The sequence below is a fragment of the Mesoplodon mirus genome (assembly GCF_964341445.2).
Source record: "Mesoplodon mirus genome assembly, chromosome: 10".
NCBI lineage: Eukaryota > Metazoa > Chordata > Mammalia > Artiodactyla > Ziphiidae > Mesoplodon > Mesoplodon mirus.
In genome coordinates this window covers 22418084-22441373 of record NC_138986.1, presented here as the reverse complement: position 1 = coordinate 22441373, position 23290 = coordinate 22418084, and the positions used below count along the sequence as shown (strand labels likewise).

General features: G+C 38.7%; 1 protein-coding gene across 1 annotated transcript in view; it reads left to right on the top strand.

Moving 5' to 3' along the window:
- Positions 1–3150: 3150 nt before the first annotated feature.
- The window catches only part of ADGRG6 (adhesion G protein-coupled receptor G6), a 138056-nt gene continuing 117916 nt past the window's right edge, over positions 3151–23290 (top strand). The window contains exons 1-2 of the mRNA XM_082633768.1: positions 3151–3741; positions 11421–11521. Coding sequence (XP_082489894.1) covers positions 3740–3741; positions 11421–11521 — 103 coding nt within the window. The 5' untranslated portion in view covers positions 3151–3739. The remainder of the gene's footprint in view (positions 3742–11420; positions 11522–23290) is intronic.

The window sequence follows — 23290 nt, the reverse complement described above, 5'->3', positions numbered from 1 at the left end:
TATTCATTATGTCTGGAATTCTGTCAGAGGATTCCTGTATGCAGAGGAATGTGGCCTGGCACTTTCCATTTTAGGATGATATGTGGGGCAGGCGGAGGCCACCAATATTATGAAATTCCAGGAAATATGATGGGTGCCCTGTACCATTAGTTCACTGAGTCTGCCTGATGGTCTCATGAATTAAACACTGTGTTATTACAGACTAGCCTTACGTAGTTTACATAGTAAACTGCCTGAGTTTATAGTGCCGGTAAACTACAGGACCAAGTTTTAAACCCAGGTTGTTGCATTAAAAGACCGTGTACTCACCTCTACATACTCCATTTCCCTTTTGAAGAAAATGAACAAATCCTTAGTTTAAGGACAGAAGTATCAAAATACACAGATTTTACTAATGTACTGACCAGTCACAAGCACTGGCTTCTTGAAATACTTTAGCTATGATTCATGTAATTGTATAGCAATATTAGTACATAAGTTTATGTATATTTAACATATAATAGCACATTAAGTATACTACTCCTATCTTTTAGATATCTGTACATTTATTTCCGCTACTACGATGGCTAATTTTATCTGTCCACTTGGCTGGGCCTTAGTGTTCAGATATTTGGTCAAACATTATTCTGGATGTCTCTGTGAAGGTGTTTTTTAGATGAGATAAACATTGAAATCACTGGACTTTTAGTAAAGCATATTACTCTCCATAATGTGGGTGGGCCTCATCCCATCAGTTGAAGGCCTGAATAGAACAAAGCCTGACCTCCTCCAAGAAGGAACTCTGCCAGCAGACTGCCTTTGGACGTGATTGCAACTCTTTCCTGAGTCTCCAGCCTGCTGGCCTACCCTGTAGATTTTGGACTGGCACCTCATAGTCATGTGAGCCAATTTCTTAAACCTCTCTATATACATATACACATCCTGTTGTTTATGTTTCTCTGGAGAACTCTGGTAAATTTAGTTATTTATATTTCTTTCTTTGCCCTTGTGTTTCCTGGTTTCTTTTAGCTTTAAAATTCTATGAGTGGAACAACTACATGTATGAGCTGGGAAGCAGATCCTTCCCCAGTTGAGCCTTCAGGTAAGACCACAGCCTTAGCCAACACCTTCATTGTGGTCTCATGAGAGACACTGTACTCAGCTGTGCTCAGATTCCTGAACCTGAGAACTGTGGAATAATAAATGTTTTTTGCTTTAATAATATTCTATGAGTGGAACTTAATTTCCCTTGAGACGGTCTGGTGTAATAGAGACTGATCTGAATTGCAAGACATGGGTCCTAGCCTCTGGTCACTTGAATCTGTAGACCTGGGTCCTAGCTCCCAGTCACTTTCAGCTAGTTTGTACAGCTCTCACATCTCTGAGTCTCATTTCCCTGTCTGTAGTATGAGAGGACTAGACACTAGAACTTTAGTTTCCCTTAAGTGCTACAGTTCAATGTCTCTATTAATCATATGGTTTAGTCACCAGAATAAATATTGATAAAAGTCACAAAAAGAACACATCCTGGATTTTCAGGCCTCTGGATTTGGTGGCAGTGTTCCAGCGTCCTCTGTGCACGTAGCTGTCTGTGTTCAAGTCCTGCTCTATTTTTTTCCACCCCACCTGTTCTCTATCAATAGCCAATCAATGCTATGTACATTTTTTGGCACTTCTGTGTGTGGCCTGTGTGTGGATGCATGGGTGTGCATGTTCACAGTTCAAGCCGGGCTGCTCTGGCTCTGGATGTGTATACAGCACTGGCATTCGGGTTCGCCTCCAGCATTTTCATGGATTAACTGGCGATTCCAAAGGGGAAGGGAACCTCTTTGAGAGTTTGAGTCCTTGTTTTTCTCTTCTCATTTCCAAGGAGGTGTGTCCAGATCCCTTTGCCAGGCAGCCACTCTATAGGAACACTGGAGGCCAGGCAGTGGACTTTCCCTACTGAGTAACTGGATTTGCATTTGCAAATCAATCCTGCTGAATGTTATGTGAATATCTACTTAGCCCCATGTTAATATTCCTTCATTTTTTTTTTTTTTTAAGGTGGTGCAGATTTTAAAAGGAAGCATGACTTATCTAGTCCTATCCCAGAGTCCCAGTGAAGCAGCAGGAGAGGGTTGAAGGAGGAGGGTCCCAGGCCAAATTGTGGAGCAAGCAGTTTGTCACTAGTCCTGCCAAGTTTTGGCTTTCACTGAATCTCTCTGCACCCACTTTCAGATTTCTCAGGCTGTTTCCACCTCATATCACAGCACAAATGCTTCTTTCCAGAAGCGATTTGAACAATCCAAACCAAGGGCAATGGCAAAGCTTTAAAGTGTTTCCACTCCTTGGGGTATTTAGATGTATTTCAACAGAAGACAAAATTCTAAGGCAAAAGGATGGAACTACACGTGTCAACAAATCAGTGGGAGAAGATAGTGGGGGTATTTCTGTGGAAGGCACGGTGGTAAGCATAGGTATATTGCGACTGCCGCCTGCTCAGCCCCCTCTTAAGGCTGGTCTTCATCCTTGGTTGGAGAAGGGGGGCTGAGGGACTCTCACCCCCTCTACCCCAGCAGAGACCAAGAGATGTGGTGATGGTATGGGGGGGGTCTGAGTGTGCTGCGGAGACAGACGGCTCTCACTTCACTCTGATTATTAGAAAAAGAACAAAAGAAGGGAGAGGGGGAGAGAGATGTAAGAAAAGGAAGGAGGAGAAAAAAAAAAGCGACTGAAAAGTCAAAGAAAAGCAAGGCAGTGGCCCGGGAACCCGGCGGAGGGGTCCCGCGCGGACCCAGGTGGGCTGGCAGCGCAGCACCCCGGCGAGCAAGGAGGAGGTGCCCACATCCCAGCGGCCGTTCCGAGCTGCTCATTTCTCGCGAGGAGGGTCTCGCGGATTCAGGGCGCCCGGCTTTCGGGTGACCTCCGGGTCTGCCCCGCCCCCTCCCCCGGCTGGCAGCAGCGCCGGGCCCGGAGCCAGTCTCCCACTCTCTCCGGCCCCCGCAGCTTGCCCCTCGCTGCCCGTCTGGGGAGCGCCTCTCCCAACCCGCAGCGAGACTTCTCCCTCCTGCCCCGGGGCGGGATCCTGGGTGGGGCGGCTGCGCCCACGGGACAGTCCCTGCCGCCGAGCACCGAGGCTGGGGCCGCCCCAGGGCCGCGCGGGGCCCGGCCACAAGACGCGCGCCGCCAGGGCAGCAGCACCTGAGCCCGCTGCCCGGGCAGAGCCTTGGCGCCGGAAGCGCGGGCCGGGTGGACGGGCCCCTGGAACAGCCCGAGCCCGCGGCGGGGGGAGGGGGAGAAACGAGAACCACAAAGGGGGTGACCACGTGCCGCCGCGCGCCAGCGGGGCCGAGGACCTACGGAAACGGACCCCTTCACCCACCCGCCCACCACCCCTGGGAGCACCCGGGGTACCCCGAGCACCCTGCACCAGCTCGAAGGCAGACCCAGCCGCTAAGCTTCAACGTTCTCGCCCTAACTTTCCTCCAACTTCTCTGTAAGGAGGAACCTGCCGCCCCGCCCGCCCCCTGGCCGCCGCGATCTGCACTTGAACTCCGCGGAGCCGGCCGTCCACCTTGCGCCACCCCGAGCGCCGGCTAGGAGCGGCTGTCGGGAAGCCCCGATGACCTCTCCAGAAAGAGCTTGAAGAAGGCTTCGGCCGCCGCGCTCGGCCCAGGCGCCAGGGCGGCTCCATCGGGGAACTCGGAGCAGCAGAGCAGGGGAAGGTGGTGGAGCATGACCGCGCGGCCCCTGGGGACCTCAGTGCAGTGATGCCGACATGTAAGTCCCCCCCCCCCTTTCAGCTCAGAATTCCTTCACACCTTTACCTGTGTCTCCCCCTGCCCCACCCCAAGGGCTTTGTAAGGACTTCAACCGCATTGACGGAATAAACCGGTTTGTCTTCCCTTGGCCCCTCGAGGCACTGAGGGGTGAGCTGCTGCTGCCTGACGGAGCTGTGACATGTGTGTGCCGCTGGCTTTTTTCCAGCGAGAGGTAAACCTCACGTTTGGGCGGCGTAAAGCATAATAAAAAGGGCAGGGCTTCAAGAATGGGGAAAAGGTTTTGGATTCAAATTAAACAAGGAGTCACCCGCGCGGCTGCTCCATCCAGGGGCCTCGCCCTGCCAAGAAGCCGCTCTCCTGGATCAGCACCTGGGGGCTTGGAAGGTACTAGTATGCCGAGAAAATGTTGACTTTACACATTGCCACCCTTGACTGTAGAAGTTATTCTTGGATCTTTGGATTATTTTAATGTTTTTTTTTTTAAAAAAAAAGCGCGCAGAAAATGTTCACGGTGTACTTTGTAGATTAAAAAGTAATTAAAGAAGATGCCATTGAACGTGATAGGATCTGTGAAGGGTCTTGTATAGATGTTGAAGTGGGGAGTATAGGGCGATGAAACGCTTAGAGAAACCTAATGGGTTTTGCCTCTGGAATTGTCATCCAAGTGGTGAGGTGCCTCAGGGCGACCCTGCGGAAGGGCCACCGAGCACCCGCTAGCCTTCCAGAATGGAAAAAGGAAGGTTGTTCTGTGAAGGACCAAGCTTATTATTGTGGCCAACTCAGAACTTACCTTTTCTTGTAATATATAATTTTCCCTCTGGTGTTTTGTTTAACCTTGGGCAGACACCCCGACAGACATTTTACTCCCTTCCACGAATATACAGCAGTTTCTAGAAATTGATATTCACCCTCCCTCCCCCAACTTCTGGAGCCTTATTTATTTCCACTTAAATTTCCTCTTTCAGTGTAATACCCAGGAAGAGACAAGCCCCTGAGGCCTTTGTCCATTCCTTGCACCGTCTGCCTCCCTCCCTCCAGCACACATTTTCAAAATAGGAAAAAGGGTTAGTGCCCAGAAGCCTAGCACTTGGCAGCTCTGTTCCTGGTAGTGAGCAGTATAATTAGAAAGGAACCACTTATTTTTATTAAACTGCATGTGAAGTAATTCCACACCTGTGAGTTTTAAAGTTTCATTTACCCAGTGGAATTAGCAAGGTATAACCTGGAAGAATTTATTTTGGGATACAGCCAACAGTCTCATATAAGACTTGTTCTCATATACAGGCAACACATTTTGAATGAATGTGAGTTTGTTTTAAACTTCAGTTTTTTCTGAAAATATAGTAAGGTTTTTAACAGCAGATATTTGTCTAGCTTCCTTTCTGCTTTTCTAGGTGATTTAAATCTTATGGGGAAAAAACTACGTTACACATGAAGAAAATATGAATACCAGGTTTTAAAATAAAAGATGTGAAACTGATCAACAAGTGATGTAAAAAGTTTCTGACTGTGAAATTAAGTTATATAGTCCATTTGAATTCTACATGATTAGAACGATCTTATGTCATTATATAGTAAAAGCATGAATATTTAATCACATGTAATTATGGAGTTTAATACCCTGATTTGAGTTTCTTTATTGAGCTATTTTGACAGAAAGTTTTTCCATTTCTTGCCAGATTATAACTGTTTCTTTTTTCCCTTTTGCTGTTTATAATTCATATGGAATGGTTTAAGATTATCTGATTCTTTTTAGATATTAGTATGTTAGAGTATATGGAAGTAATACCAACCTTTCCAAGGTAAATATTCCTACTATCTTGTTGAAAAACGTTCAAAAGGGAAACATAAACTATATTATCTATCTTTTAAATTTTAATTTTGATAGATTCAAATACACAAATTATTTAAGTATATTTTCTGCCTACTCCTGTGGATAGAGTATATATTGTTACACTCAAGTTCTGGAATTACAGACTTTATAAATATACTTTGGAGTTGTAGTGACTGCATATTTTTCATACCGTAAGAAATTTAATAGATTTAGCAAGACTTGCATTAATTGGTCTCAAGCTGCATGAAGCTACTGTTCCATTTATGGCTTATATAAATTACATGACATTGTGCTTTTCCAATGTGAATGGTGAATGAGGCTATTGTCTCTTGGCTTATGGGAAATATTAGAAGCTTGTAGCTTTACTGCCCAACTAGACATGTCACTCTGGTTTCTGGAAATAATGATTTGAAAGAGAATCAATTTATATATTAAAAATAAACTGACAACCACTTCCTTAAACCTGACCATTTTTCTGAATGTCCATGTCTTACAAGAGTTTACATCTCTGATGGGATGATCAAAAATTTCTTGAAACTATTTAGACTTTAGACTAAATAGGAAAAGACTTTGTTCAGTGTGTGTGGCATGCTTGGGCAAAAACTACCTCTTTCCACTTCATTTCTAATGTGATGACATTATTACATTACCTACATTGGATGACATTAAGAAACACACTGAGTGACTGGGGCGATAGCATTTAAAGGACATTTCAATCATAACTAAAAATGCCAATAAAACTTGGGTGTGCTACTTGAGTGTCATCTTACTTTCCTTTATGAGCATTTCTCAGGATGAAATTATTTGGAATGCCTTAAGGAAAACTTTAATATTGCTGTATTGAAAACATTTATAGCATATATGACCAAGGCTTAACATATTTAGTATTGAATTGGTTAAAAAATCACAAATCACTAGAAAGAAAAGTATTTATAATGGAAAATTATACAAATGACTTGAATATGCCAATCTGAACAAAGGAAATCCAAATGAGACATTATTTCTTCTATCAAACTGGCAATGATTAAAGCAATAATACTCAGTAGTGATGAAAGTGTCATCAGATGAACACTGATACCCTTCAGTGTTAATGTGTATGTGTATATTTAACTTTATTTAGAAATAGTTTTAAACCTACAGAGAAGTTGCAAAAATAACACAAAGAACAGCTGTATACTCTTTACACAGAAACACTTATTGTAAATATTTACCCCATTCATTTTATCATTTTTCTTCTTCTCTTCTCCCCTCCACTGTCTGTACGTACATACGTACACACGTACACACACACACACACAATTTTTTTACGGAACCATCTGAAAGTAACCTACATTCATCAGGGCTTCAGGGTTTACTTTTTTAATTGAAATTTTAATTGAGGTATTTGTTAATTCACATGCAATTTTAAGAAATAATACAGAGACAGCCCACATACCCTTTACCCAGTTTCTCCTAATGGTGACATTTTGCAAAACTAAAGTACAATATCACAACCAGGATATTGATACAATACACCTCTCTTTTTCAGATTTTCCCTGTTTTACATGTATTTGTGTGTGTGTGTGTGTGTATTTCTCATGATTACCTTTTAATTTCATTTATGATAAAGCCAGTTATGTACATTATAGCTCAAATAAGGGTCAAGATTTGTGCAGATTTGAAGAATAAATCATTCTGCCTTTTTGAAGTGTGTGTGGGGTGAACCCAACTTAATAAAAGAAGTTACAATGAGTAATAGAATAGCACTTCTCTTTTTATTCATTGTTTAGGCTCAGGAACATGATCTTTAACCAGAAAACGAAATAAAATTGTAAGCAGGCTTGAATAAACCAAATTACCATCGTTTTTACTCTGGAAGAATTAAGGTATTCTCTGTGCTACTCCTCATGTCCCTTTCTGAAAAGCTTTGCCATAGAAATACAGTTGGCATATGAAGAATAAAGTTATTTCTGACTATTGCTGATATTAAGAGAATTAGTACCATGTTAATTTCTCCACCAATTTCAAAATTTCTTCACTAATTTCTCTTTGTGACTTTTAGGGGAGTCAGTAAGAGTAAAGAGATGGAAGACAGTAGGTTTTTTAGACTTTAATGCATTTGGATTAAATGACATCTACAAGGAGTCATATCGACATTTAAAACAATTCCTATAAAAGGGTTGAATTCTAAAGCTTTCTGACACAGGATTTAAGTATATTGTATCTTGTAGCCTATATACATTGAAAAGGAGAGTGAGTTTGCAATAGAGGTAGCTTTTTTCTCAAAAAGGACAGTTGAGTTGGAAGGCAGGTGACACAGGGGGTCTTTTTGGCTCTGACACCACTGATTATGTGATCTTGGGCAAGTAGTTTAACATCATAGTTTTTTCATCTGTGAAATGATAGGTTTTATTGTATAACTTTTAGATTCTTTTCAGGTTATAGAAGGCTATGACTCTTTTTACTTAAAAAATATTCTTGTTCTTTTCAATAGAACTTCGAGGCCACAACTTGAGTGACACAAAATTGTACTGTGTTTTTTGTAGTTCCTGTTTGGAACCTTAGTAATCCTGTTCAGGATTTTCCATTCTTATGAGAAAGTTGTTTAAATCCCAGGGATGTGTCTTTGCTAATTGGTCCCCTGAGAAGACATACAGTGCTTTCCTTCCTCTGTTCTATTCTTAATTTATTTGTTTCTGTTCTAAACAGTAAAGAGGATGAAAGGTGGCGTGTCATATGGTTTATGTTGGTTACAAGTTCTTGCCCTGTCCTGGGTTCCTTTTCTGTACAAAGTGATGGAGTCCTGAGAACTGGAATGCATTAAGCCCTTGGTTGTCCTTTGCAGATCTTGTCTGATAGGATTGCAGGCAGCTTTTATAAAATAGCTTCAGGATTGAATATGGAATTCCTAAGTGTCGGAACCTTTTATAGCAAGAAAAAGTTGCATGAGCACATGAAATAGTATTGAGTGTCATCAAACTAATGAACCTCATTCCCTGAGTATCGTTTAGAGAGCTCAGGAACATAAGAGGAGGCCACTATTCACATATTGATAACGGAGGATTTTCATGCGCCACAAAGATTAAGAAGCTAGGAGTTCTCCTGGGCTGATACTTCCTTCTATTAATATCTATAAGGCTGGGAGCCAGGCTTCACTGGTTTGCCCCTTTATTCCTCTGGGCCTCAGTTTCCTCCTCGGTGAAATGAGGAGGTTAGACTTCATCTTTGGTCCTTCAGATGATAACTTCTTTGAATATATAATTGTTCTTTTGTTTCAGAAGCACACTCATTCATCCCCAACATGAATGGGAAACACCTCATTCATCCAGCATCAATGGGAAATGGACCCATTCTTCCAAAAAAGTGAACTTTCCACGTGGCAAAAGTTTACAGGCTACCCTTTTTAAAGCGCTCACTAAGTTCCATGCAATGTTACATCTAGTTCTTTTTGGTGGATAATATTCTATTTACAGAAGAGAAAATAGGCTCAAAGTTTAAGTACTTGACCCTGCCCCCAAAGCACACGGTAAATAGAAGCACCAGGATGTAACTACATGCTATTCCAGAGTTCACATCCATTATTATTATGTTATTATTAATGACTCCCTATAACATCTTGCTTCTTGTAAACAGTAACACTGATTTTAATTTCGAATATTTTGATGGATGTATCTGAAAATATACCTTCCATACAAAAATCCTCTATTATTATTGTTTTTAAAAAATTTTTATTGGAGTATAGTTGATTTACAATGTTGTGCAAAAAATGCTCTTTAGAACGTAGCCTTTTTCTCATGTAGAATTTCCCCTAGGAGCTGCATGATGCTGAAGCTTGTAGTTTGGTGAATATGAAAACATGTCCTGAATATCAGATACTATTTTAAATTTCTGTAATAATGGCATACATGAATAATCCATTTCTTCTCTGTTCTAAGTAGGTCCCAGAAGTAGCCACAAAGTCAACAGATTGGTTTTGGCTTATAACATTGATCCTATTGTCTGTTCCTGGTTAAGTCCTTTCTTTTGGTTTTGCTGTTGACAGAATAACCACACTTATATTAGAATGCTCAGCATGGTAGTAAAAATAAAAATAGCTAATATTTATTGAGGACTTGCTGAATGTTAGGCACATTTCTTAAATGACATGATTTGATTTAATCATCCAGCTGCTCCATAGACTCTTTTCTATTGTTCCTATTTTACAGGTGAAAACTAGGAGGCACAAGGTGGTGAAGTCAATTTTCCAAGGGTTGCATAGTTCATAAGTAGCAAACCCAGGTCTGTCTGACTCTAGATCTTGTTCTCTTTGTTACTTAAGTAGTCTCTAACAGTAAAAGACAGATTGAAAATGCAGGCTTAAGGCAAGTGCAAGAATCAGTTTGATGTCTATTTTTGCTTATTCAAGTATTTCTCCTACAACTTTTTGGTTTTCTATTTCGTATTATACATTTTATTCCAGATAAGCAACCTTCAGGAGAAAAGGTATTACTGTGGCCCTAAAGTATCTTATTAGTTGCTCCTCTTTTTAGAAATAAAATGACTCTCAATTACCACTTATAATCAAAGTAACTCTCTTTGGGGATTTTAAGATCTGGAGGTTTCTTACTGCTACTCACCTGTTCTTCCTGCCTCATGACTCTTCTGCTCACCAGTTCATTTGTGGTCCCTTTTTGTGACTGGCTTTTACAGCTGCTGCCCCCTTCAGTGGTTTGCCTTTTTTGATAGGGCTGAGTCAATGAAAAGTATCACACCACTGTCTGAAGCCAAGATAATATGTATGTCCCCATCTAAATCATTAAGTGTAATTTTGAGTTTAAAGATGACACTGTTGGACTTCCCTGGTGGCGCAGTGGTCAAGAATCTGCCTGCCAATGCAGGGGCCACGGGTTCGATCCCTCGTCCGGGAAGATCCCACATGCCTCTGTGCAACTAAACTCATGCATCACAACTACTGAGCCTGCGAGGCACAACTACTGAGCCCAGGTGCCACAACAACTGAAGCCTGTGCGCCTAGAGCTGGTGCTCTGCAACGACAGAAGCCACAGCAATGGGAAGTCCACGCACCGCAATGAAGAGTAGCCCCCCTCACCGCAACTAGAGAAAGCCCGCGTGCAGCAATGAAGACCCAACACAGCCAAAAATAAATAAATAAAATTTAAAAAAATGTTAAAAAAAAATGAGCCTCTTGTACGGAGAATTATTTGAGAGTTTGCAAAGCAGCACCCCTCCATCTAATGTCATTTGTTAGTTTCTATAATACTTGGTGTTTACTAGCCATTTAAAAACTTTGATAGCTATTATTATATATAAAGAAATTAATCTTTTTAGAATGTTAGTGCTTCTGTACTTAATTTTAGGGGAAGGAAGAAAGTTTGGGCACTTTAATTTTATTTTAAAGATTTCCATTTGTGAAGCAGCAGATGTTATAAAATGAAAACATTTCCCTAGAGCCTAAATTTCTGGGAGATTATAGAAGAGGTTGATAAAAACATCCTCTTGCTACTCAGATGGGCATGTGACTGGTGATGCTGAAGGTTGATGCCAAAATTTTTTTTTAATAAGTGATTTTTTTCTTGTATTATCTGAATACTTCCCCATCTTCATGAAGAAATCATCTATTATATATTCGTTGATAAGGAAGGTGCCACCAAGTGGCAAATAAAATGCATGGATTTTTTTCTTTTGCCTAATTAGCTTAAAGGGGATGCTTAGTTTATCATCTTCAAAGTTTCTTTTTTTTATTTGGAAGCAAGGCTGAATCTGAAGGTTCCTATTTTCCAGTACCTGCTGGAAACCTATAGATTTTATTGACCAAATGCTTTACTGAATCTAAGTGTCCTGACTGTTGCTTTTTTCCATGACAGGATGTTTCACTCAGGCCGAATGTGGAGCTGTCATTCGAAATGGAAACCAAGTTCTCTTTTGTTCTTATTTGCTTTATATATTGTGTATGTTCCTGCCTTAGGTAAGTAAGACTCTTTTTCTTTCAAACTCAGAATTTAATAATGATTACATTGCCTTCAGTATAAATGTGCCTCTTATTTGTTGACGTTTTATGTCCTTACAGGCTTTTTCTGTCCATGGCCTCTCATTCCTCTTTAATTATGTGTGAATTCTATTACTTTGATCATTGTTTTATTTTCTAATGAGAGTATTTCTTTAATCTTAGCTACATTTCTTTTAGTTTTATTTATCTTGCCCATAGTGAATGATGAGATAGCTACATATCTGACATTAAAAATGTGCTAGCTGTTTCTTCTACAGTTGAATAAATATACAGTACTTCATTCTCTCTCTTTTCAAATTTTCATTCAATTCTTTATGAAGAGTAAAGTATAGGTTTTGCTATTTTTATTTATTGCCAAGTATCAGACAGGAATTTGAAATAAAGTTTTTAGATCATGAAGGTTATTTAGTTGACTTAAAATGGTGTGACAAAGTTAATTTTAATTACAGTACTTCTGGAATGAAAATATTTAATTTTTAAAAAGAGTACAATTTTTTTCTCAACTTTGAAATAAGACCTTTTTAGCTGTTATTGAAAGCCAAATTTTCTATAAACAGCTAATTATATGAATGAGCCAATAAGAACTTGAGGAATGTGAATGATCTTTAAAAGTTATCTGGTTTTGTTACTTGAGCAAATTGCATTTTTCTTAAGCCCATTTTGTTATACACTTTTTATTTTTTTTACTGGTGTCTTTATTCAGTTTATTATATTTTACTTTAGAGTGAAGTCATTACTCATGAAGTATTATGTATTGAGTACTTGGGATTTACTCAAGATTTTATACATTCCATGTTTATAACATACCTGTATGTTATTATAAATAATACATTTAACAAATCTGGAAATAGATTATCTGCTAAAATTGCTAATTCATGGATCAAGATATTTAACTAGTGTTTAATATACAAATACTTTTTTCCAAGCCATCAGGTAGTTTCAGCTACTTACTTGGGAAATCCCTGGTACTTGTTTACGGGCTTCAAAACACAATTGATCTTTGAGTGTTTTTTTTTTGGTGTATTTGTTTCAATTTCCTTATAAAGTCTATCTTTCTGTTACTTTCATTGCCAGAAAGAGGAAGCACACTTGTAAAGAGATCTGAAAATTATATATACATTAGATTTTTATCATGTACAGTGTTGAGCTATTTCTTAACTTTCAAAAGTGACCCTCCAGGAGCCAATTACATGGTGTAAGATAAATTATGAGATTAAAATTCATTTTTGTTAGGTCATAGCATTTGTAAATTTTCAAGGCTTCTTCAAACCTTAAATTGGGACTTTTTATTTTAGATGTCAACATTTTATTTGGTATATGCACCTTCATTATTTTAATCATTTGAATAAATGAAACACATGTTTTTAGACTAAGTAAATGGGGTCAACTGGGCTGAGACTAGGATGGTGCAAGGGAAGCACCTGGGATGTAAAATTTAAGGAGGTGCTCATTTTCAAGGGCATGGGAATCAAAGTACTTAAATGTGTTTTTAAGTTACTGTCTGACACAAGAAATCTTTTTTAAAAATTTCTTTTATTACCTCACATGGTGTGTGCATCACCTAAGGCTTTGTGACAGATAGTTACCTGTGTTTTCTCATGAAGCCAGAATGTTTTGTGTCTATATATCTTAAATATGACTCACTTAAAATGCCACCACCTCCCACATGAATATTTGAACTCACAGAAATACATTAGGGGCTATTATTGGCAGTTTAATATCAAAATTGTACCTATAAGTAACTCAGTATAGGGTTTGTTAAAATAATGCATATTGAAACTTTAGCAATATCTAATTTTCAGAGTCCTGTCTTTCAATCATGGTGTAATACCACTATATTTTTGAAGAACATCTGGTGCTTAACTGTGATTTATGCCTCTGTATAGGCATTCTTTGACTGTTTTCACTTCTCTGGATGACCCCTAGGTGATCTCATCGAATCCAGTAGCTTTCAGTGGCATCTTGACGCCAGTGTCTCCTCAGTCTTTATCTTTGTACCCGGCCCCTTCTTGGACCTGGAGTCATTTCTTGGGTTGCTTATTCTTATACACTTGGATATATAATAGTCCCCAAACTTCACATGTGTGAACAGGGTTCTTTTTTTTATATTAACTTTTTAAAAAAATTATTTATTATTGGCTGTGTTGGGTCTTCGTTGCTGCATGCAAGATTTGTCTAGTTGCAGTGAGCGGCGGCTACTCTTCGTTGCGGTGCACGGGCTTCTCGTTGCAGTGGCTTCTGTTTGTTGCAGAGCACGGGCTCTAGGCTCACAGGCTTCAGTAGCTGTGACTCGCAGGCTCCAGAGCGCAGCCTCAATAGTTGTGGTGCACAGGATTTGTTGCTCCGTGGCATGTGGGATCTTCCCGGACCAGGGCTTGAACCCATGTCCCCTGTGTTGGCAGGCGGATTCTTAACCACTGTGCCACCAGGGAAGCCCTGAACAAGATTCTTGATTCCTACCTCTGATCCTCAAATATGCTTCACTCTCATGCATTACAGTGCATCCTACTATCCTGCTAGTCTCTCCTACAGTCACTATGTTTTAGACACATGTCCTTTCTATTCCTTAACCATGCTTTCTTAGTACTCTCTTCTCCCTAATCCACATGTGCCTGGTTCTTTTTTGATACTCAGGTCTTAATTATTACCATCTCAGATAAGTCTGCCTATCCCCCAATTCAAAGGAGTCCCCTTGTCACTCTCATTTCACCCTTTAGGGATAATCTATTGATTTTGGTTACTCTCTTGGTTGTTAATATTTTGTTAATTTGACTGCTGTAGCTGGGTTAGAGGGTTGGCAAAACCTCTTGATTGTTAAGCTTGACACTTAGTTCAGATGATTAAAAATTAGGATCCTGTAGTTTAATTCTGATAATATCCACAATTTAACTCATAAAATAGAACTGCAATGTTAAATCTTCTAGGTAAGTTAACATTTGTAGTTTCGTGGACATTTACAAATAGTATACAAGGTTTATGCCCTTTAGGATTTTAAAAAGTAGTATAGAAACAGAATACCTTGTCTCTTGATAGGTGATGAATATAACTTTTAATAAGAACTGCAGCAAAATAACATTTGAATATTTAAACCGGTCCCACAGAAGTACAAATTACAAAATATGATTGTTTTTTACCCACTAGCTTGACAGTATTTAGAAAGGTTGATAGCATCCAGTATTATTAAAGTTTAGGTAAAGAAGACACACTAACACTGTTGGCTCTGTCTTTTGGGAGAGTAATTGGGCAACATTTTTTTAAAGAGTAAGAATGTGCATTTTCTTTGACATATCACTCCCACATGTAGGCATCTATCCTATAGAAATAAAAACCATAAATATATAGAGAACTATGTACCCATATGTTAATTGTAGCATTGTTATAGCAAACAATTGGTAGAGACTCTGATTGTTCATCAACAAGGGAATGGTTGTATAAATTATTTTATATTCATATCATGCAATACTGTGAAGCCATTCAAAACTATGTATATTGGCTTGGAAAGATAATAAAGTTAAGTTAAAAAGCAAATTACAGAACAATATAAGATTATCCTAGATTTGTAATAAGTTGTACTACAAAACTGGGATTATTGTGTATGTATACTTTTGTGTAAGACTGTATAAACATTAATAAATGTTTCATAAAACATGGAATGATACACATCAGGTTTTAAAATGGGTTATCACAGGGGTGTAAAGTGGATTATCTCGGGGTGGGAGTGAGAAAGGGGGAGGTGATGGAACTTCATACAGCTCTGAATGATTTGCCTTGTTACAATGAACATGTATTACTGTAGTAATTTGAGAAAACAAAAAATCCTAATAAGATTCTTTGGTATTAAAAAAAGAAGCCGCAGGGGCTTCCCTGGTGGTGCAGTGGTTGAGAGTCCGCCTGCCGATACAGGGGATATGGGTTCGTGCCCCGCTCCGGGAAGATCCCACATGCTGCAGAATGGCTGGGCCCATGACCCATGGCTGCTGAGCCTGCGCGTCCAGAGCCTGTGCTTCGCAGCAGGAGAGGCCACAGCAGTGAGAGGCCCAAGTACTGCAAAAAAATAAAAATAAATAATAAATAATAAATAATAAAAAAAGAAGCTGCATTAAAAAGACTGCCAGAGGGACTGTTGACGTGTATGAATATTATACTTTTATAAGTATGGTTATAATGGTTAGTCATGTAACCATTACTCCAGCTCTTCCTTCACTTGTTATGAGTCTCTACAAGGCGTTTCAAGTAAGAACCTCATTTTATGTAGCGTGACACACTATGATCTGAAGATGAATGATGCTATCTCAAGCAGACAGAAGGCTGTGGCTTCAAATAGAGTGGGAAACAGACAGCCAAGAGCCAACGAATTCCTTAGCAACCAGGAGCCTGTTTCCACACAGATAGCCTTAGTCACGAGCACTGAGGGAGGAGCCTCCCTTCTCTCCTGAAAATCGATGACATCAGCAGATTATTTCAAAGCTCAATGTTATTCTGATAGTTATGATACATCAACAGCTAAAAAGGGAAATGTTTCTGAAAGTACAGTCTGGCCTGAATTGTGTGCTTTCTAGCCCAGAGGACAGCACAGTTCTGGAAGGCAGATGATTGGACTAATCTTGTGTTGTTTTTGGTTTGTGTGTTAATTTTACTCATGATGATCAATTACATTGCAATTTGTATTGGATTGTTAGACATCTTTTATACATATTTTTATATGCAGTCAAATGGCTTTCGAATGCATAGAAAAATAATCCCTTTATAAATCTGACAGGTTTTTTTTCTAGCCATTTTAATATTAATATGTCATTAATTACTAAATAAGTATATTTGAAAGGTCAAAAATAAGGCTCTACTTGTGCAAACTATTCTTATTAAGTGAAGAACGAGCCAGAGTAATGCTTAAGTGACTAACAGAAAACTATAATATATGACAATAAATAGTTGTGGGGTTTTGTTTTTTTTTTTCAGTTAGGGTCAAAGTGCTCCAAATTACTGTCTGAAGCTTTCAGCTAAAAGGCTGTTTTCCCATTCTACACTTCAGATTAGAAGAGCCAATGTGATTGAATAAGCAAACCTTAGAAAGTTGTATACAGAAGTTTCTTTGATGCATCTTCCCTGTAGATAATTGCCTACCTTCATATACCTTTGAGATGATCTGATTTTGATGTAGGTAAATATGAAATCCTACATTGGGGTCATAAAGTCAATTACATAAATGTGGAATGAGGGTGACTCATCTTGTCACCACAGTGACTATCTCAAGTGACTAAGCAGTGTGATGGGGCCTCCAGTGAAACTGACACCATGTAGGAAGATTGAGGTGTTAGCAGAGAGTCTTCCCCTTCGCTGGTCAGATCACGCTCGTCTCCAGGCATGGTTGTCATCCTTTAGAGAGAGTTCATAAGCAGAGTATCTAGACCAGGCAGATCAGCCTGGTGATGAGTCTCGAGCAATCTGAGGAACGTTTCAGAGCATCTCTGTCTCCACTGTTATGTGAAGCATTTGTGGGGCTGGGTTGCAGCTGTGGACTCATGCCCTTTGAGTCAGCCACCGCGTTGTTGCTTTGGTGTAACAATTTGGTTTGTTTTGAAAGATAAAAATCTTGCTGAATTAAAAAAATTGATTTAAATGGCACATTTACTTTGGAATAGTGATGTCAGTAAGAATGAGATAGTGGTCTTTAGATGTTTGAAAAGTGTTCATTTGGAAGTGAAAACAGACTTAGTCTTAAGTATTTTGGGGGTTGCTGCTCCAAGTACCAAATGACTCAGTAACTGGTTGCCAAAAGATAAAGCCAGCTGACCTTCGAAATCGCCATCACTGACGATGAAGAAGGTATGAAGGAGTCTTAATTTTGAAGAGGAATTTGTACTAAAAACCGTGAAGGCCTCCTCAACCTACAGTTTAATCATAGAGTGAGTGTGTGTGTGTTATAGAACTCTTGTGGTGTTTTTTTTTTTTTTTTTTTTTGCTCCCTCACACCCTCCTTTGGTAACTGTAAGGTTATTTTCCATGTCTGCAAGTCTGTCTCTGTTTTGTAAGTAAGTTCATTAGTGCTGTTTTTCAGATCCCACATATAAGTGATATCATATGATATTTGTCTTTGTCTGATTTACTTCCCTTAGTATGATAATCTCTAGGTCCATACATGTTGTTGCAGAGAGAGCCTGTTTTTTTGATGCACACATTCTTTTAATAGTTACCTCAGAAGTTTCTTCTGTGTGTATTTCCTTTCAATTTTAGCAGGTAAGCTCTATACTCAATTAGAGATTGGGAAGGTAACTTTCTTAGACAAGATAAACCTGGGGAACTCTAGACTTTGACAGGTACAAAATTTTCTGCCACTTTCAAATTAATAATTCTTTATGGAGTTTTCCTTTTATTTTCAGCAAGTAGAATATGTGCTTTTAGGCACCATTCTTCCTAAGATTTCAGTGTCATAGTATTTAGTAAATTAAAAATGTTGAAAAGAACAAAATGGAAAAGAACCAAGGAGAGAGGAAAAAAAAACTTATTCCAGATTTAATGAGTAAATATGATTTATAAGGTGGGGCAGCAGGGTAGGAAAGTAAGGAGGTTAGATGACAAAATATATTAATCTGACAATGAACACGAAGTCACAATATTATAAACCTCTTTTCCCCTTCACTGAACAAAGATGATTAAACACCTAAAAAAAAAAAAAAGGTCATTTGCCAGCACATGGGTGGTGGCTATCACCAGTTCAGATGAACCTATTTAACCATTACCAAAAAAACAAACCTCTCAGAGAGGAATAAAGTAATCCAGTGGGAACCGTGTTACTACTGTATTTCTGTGGTTAAGACTAATTATCTTGATTTTTTTCAAAAACCTTTTAAACTATTTATAGCAAATTACTCTTTTTAGGTGAGAGCTCCTTTGTCAGGAAAATAGTTTGAATTATTTGATGTCAAAATATCTTGGTTTACAGTTATTCCTAAACCAGGCTCATCTTAAACTTGTGGTTTAAAAATGATACAATTTTTTTTAATTACAGAATTTTCTCTAATAAATCAACTATTATGAGTCAAAAAAGATGCCTCTGCTAATACATTCTGCTCCCAGCTTGGTGCTGCTAGTTTAGATAAAGGGAAGTGAGAAACTGTTGGCAGTAGAGCCAGGTGATGGATTGTGTCAACCCCTTTGAAAATCAAAAATTTTTTCATCTCTTTAATTACAAAATTACACTAATCACTATTATTGAACTATGCAAAGCTATAAGAATGAGTTAATGTTTATGATTTTTACAAATACGTAAACAAAATGGTATTTTTAGAAGATTCTTTACCTGGTTGAAACTTTAAAGAATACTGTTAAAGTAAAATACAGATCTGAAAAGAAGAAAATACTCTTAATGGGAATACAGTATTAATCACTGCCTTTAAACACATCCACAGTTTCTTCCTTCCTTTTTTTTTTTTTGCCTTAAATATATGCACAGAAATATGGCATCATATACAACTAACACTGGCCTCAATTGAGTATAAGTAACAGTTTTACTGAGTTACTGGCTTTAATGAAGAGAATCTTAAGACAGAAAATGAGGGTTTTCTAGTCATAGTGATTTGATTGTCTTCAGTGCTGATGCTACAGGGGGTGAGGAAAGCTAGAAAGCTAGGCTTATAGAGATATTTTGCCTCCATATTGGGTTTTTTAGAGAGAATGAACTCCCATGTATATACACTAAGGCATCATGGAATATGGTCCCCACTTCTTCCTGAATTCTCTGAATCAGTGTCTCCTGGCTGGGTCATCAGAGGTGAAAATTAGGTTTTTACTTGGACTGCTAATCTCATCTCTCTTTAGAATGGTAATCTGAAAATCTGTTACTTGTAGTAAGTTCATGACCAAAAAACTTCTGTAACAATACTGATGAAGTACAAATATATCAATAAACAATAAGGTCTGTGGTTCTCTCAGAGCCTTTGCTAACTTGACATAGGACTTTCCTTCCAGTTCAGTAAGCCCTGATACTTTCATTGGTGTTTGTTTAGGACTCTCATTACTTCTCATCATCTGACTTGCTTACCTGTCTCTCACACACACATATTAGAGAGGTCTGACTTTCAGTAACTGTTTCAGAGGAAAGTTCTCTCTGAATTTGCAACAATTACTTTTTAAAAAGAATTGAGATGTAATTGACATGTAACTTTATATTATGCGACTGTTTCTTAGATTTAAGGTCCTGTCAGTTTACAGACTTGATGCTGTGATTGTGATGCCACAGAAGAGGTTTTCAGTAAATGTGTAGTGAATGAAACAAATTGCTTTCCAAGCTGCCCTTTTGTGACTTTGGATTTTCCTTACCAAAGTGAGTCTAGAAGATCTAACTGTTAGGTATTCTTAATCAGAACCTTTTCCCTGCCCCAATATTATTAAAGTAAATTAAACATTTGTGACAGCACTATAGTACTTAATGGAGTTACAGAGAACATAGTTAGCATGCTACTTTTAAGTCATTTAAAAGCTGAGGGCTATGTCACAATAATATCATAATATTTGAGTGTTGCACATGTGTGTGTATCAGATATGTATCAGACTCTTTTCAAAGTCCTGGCTATGCAGAGCTAAATCATGATCCTTAAACTCAAGAAGTTTTAGTGTTGATAAGGAGACTGACATGAGACAAATAGGAAGCACTGTGATAGGTGGTCTAATAGAATTGTGACTGTGATATCAAGGGATAACAGAAGAGATCTCAGAAAAGTTTGCACAGAGAAGGTAATGTTAAAACTGCATCTTCTAGCAGGGGTGATGAAAAAATACTTACAAAATCACATGGCTTTGTCATTGACCATTTGAAGAGCTTTCCCTATAATCAGATTGGATGGCTGGCTGTAAAAACTGATTGCAAGCCAAAGCAATCTTGAGAAAGAAAAACGGAGCTGGAGGAATCCCTGACTTCAGACTATACTACAAAGCTACAGTAATCAAGACAGTATGGTACTGGCACAAAAACAGAAATATAGATCAATGGAACAGGATAGAAAGCCCAGAGATAAACCCACGCACATATGGTCACCTTATTTTTGATAAAGGAGGCAAGAATATACAATGGAGAAAACACAGCTTCTTCAATATGTGGTGCTGGGAAAACTGGACAGCTACATGTAAAAGAATGAAATTAGAACACTCCCTAACACCATACACAAAAATAAGCTCAAAATGGATTAAAGACCTAAATGTAAGGCCAGAAACTATCAAACTCTTAGAGGAAAACATAGGCAGAACACTCTATGACATAAATCACAGCAAGATCCTTTTGGACCCACCTCCTAGATAAATGGAAATAAAAACAAAAATAAACAAATGGGACCTAATGAAACTTGAAAGCTTTTGCACAGTGAAGGAAACCATAAACAAGATGAAAAGACAACACACAGAATGGGAGAAAATATTTGCAAACATAGCAACTGACAAAGGATTAATCTCCAAAATATATAAGCAGCTCAATATCAAAAAAACAAACAACCCAATCCAAAAATGGGCAGAAGACCTAAATAGACATTTCTCCAAAGAAGATATACAGATTGCCAACAAACACATGAAAGAATGCTTAACATCACTAATCATTAGAGAAATGCAAATCAAAACTACAATGTGGCATCATCTCACACCAGATGGAATGGCCATCACCAAAAAGTCTACAAACAATAAATGCTGGAGAGGGTGTGGAGAAAAGGGAACCCTCTTGCACTGTTGGGAGGAATGTAAATTGGTACAGCCACTATGGAGAACAGTATGGAGGTTCCTTAAAAAATTAAAAATAGAACTACCATATGACCCAGCAGTCCCACTACTGGGCATATACTCTAAGAAAACCATAATTCAAAAAGAGTCATGTACTACAATGTTCTTTGCAGCTGTATTTACAATAACCAGGACATGGAAGCAACCTAAGTGTCCATTGACAGATGAATGGATAAAGAATATTTGGCACATATATACAACGGAATATTACTCAGCCATAAAAGGAAATGAAATTGAGTTATTTGTAGTGAGATGGATGGACCCAGAGTCTTCATACAGAGTGAAGTAAGTCAGAAAGAGAAAAACAAATATTGTATGCTAACACATATATGTGGAATCTAAAAAAAAAAAAAACAAGAAGGTTATGAAGAACCTAGCGGCAGGACAGGAATAAAGACTTAGACGTAGAGAATGAACTTGAGGACACGGGGAGGGGGAAGGGTAAGCTGGGACGAAGTGAGAGAATGGCATGGACATATATACACTACGAAATGTAAAATAGATTGTTAGTGGGAAGCAGCCACATAGCACAGGGAGATCAGCTCGGTGCTTTGCAACCACCTAGACGGGTGGGATAGAGAGGGTGGGAGGGAGGCGCAAGAGGGAGGGGATATGGGGATATATGTAGATGTATAGCGGATTCACTTTGTTATACAGCAGAAACTAACACACCATTCTAAAGCTATTATACTCCAATAAAGATATTAAAAAAACAAACAAACAAACTGATTGCAGTTGTGGGAGTGGTTCGTCCCCACTGAATTTCATCTCTGATCTTGACCAAAAAAATGGAAAGTGAGCATGGAAATGGAGAAGGGTGAGGTAGGCAGAGAAAGGGAAAGGGCAAACCTAGGAATTCATTGAAACTGATTTTGTGGAAGGATCCATACTTCCTGTGTCTAGAATAAAGGGTCTCTGCAGAAGAGAATAAGGAATGAACGTAGACGCTTAAGCAGGAGGCTCGACTGTGGAGGATGTCAATGGAGGGACTGTGCTGTCAGAGCTCAATGAGCAATTCTGGCTCAATAGGGGAGATAGGCATGTCATTACCCACTATAGCTCAGTAAGACACGTGCAACCAAAAATGTACACTGAAGGGAACAGAAGGTAAGAACTCCCTAGGATTATAGTTAGGTAACTCAGTGTCAGACCTGTCTTTTCTTTACTGAGTCTGTGGTTTATACTTTTTCTCTATCAGGTGCCATTTTACTTCAGAAAAGGCAGTCTTACTTTCCTCCTTGGTGAACTGCATTCATGTATATATCGAAAACCTGGAGATATTAATAGAATTTTAGGCACACTTGCTGCCTTCTCTTTCTTGCTCAAACTCATATTTAGCTGTGACCAAGAGTTGCTGAGTCTAGGTTAGAAATGCCTTTTTTGTCTTTACCACGGCTGTCTCTGAGGCTCTCATCTCCACCAGGTGTGTCCAGTGTTTCTGTTAAACCACCGTCGGAATCATGCCACTGCCCTGTTTAAGTACCCCTGAAGATTTTCATTGCCTACAGGATACAGTCCACAGTCCTCAATTTATGTAATGTCACAGCTCCCTAGCTTTGTAATGCCCTATCAAGTGCCTGCCAGACAATAGTGTCTCAATTAAATATTGAATGAGTACAGAAATTGAAGAATTTATATATTTTTGCTAAGCAAAATGAGGATTTAGTCATAAGTGTTCAGTTATTTAAGAGAAAAAATTTGTGCTTGGCCTAGGTACTATGTTGAGGTTTAAAAATTAATGGTTCAACCCTTCCATCTTTGTGGAAGACCAGCTATTTGAGAGAGGAAGTTTCATAAAATAATTATTTGTGCCTCTAAATGAGTAAAAACAACTAGAGTATTTATTCTCACTTGCTCCAAGGGCTAAGCTTCTCATGGAAATACATTTTTTTAGTGCCAAACTGATCTCATCACTATTAAAATGTACACTCTTTTAAAAAAATCCATTTTTGTTGAAAATAGTAAAAG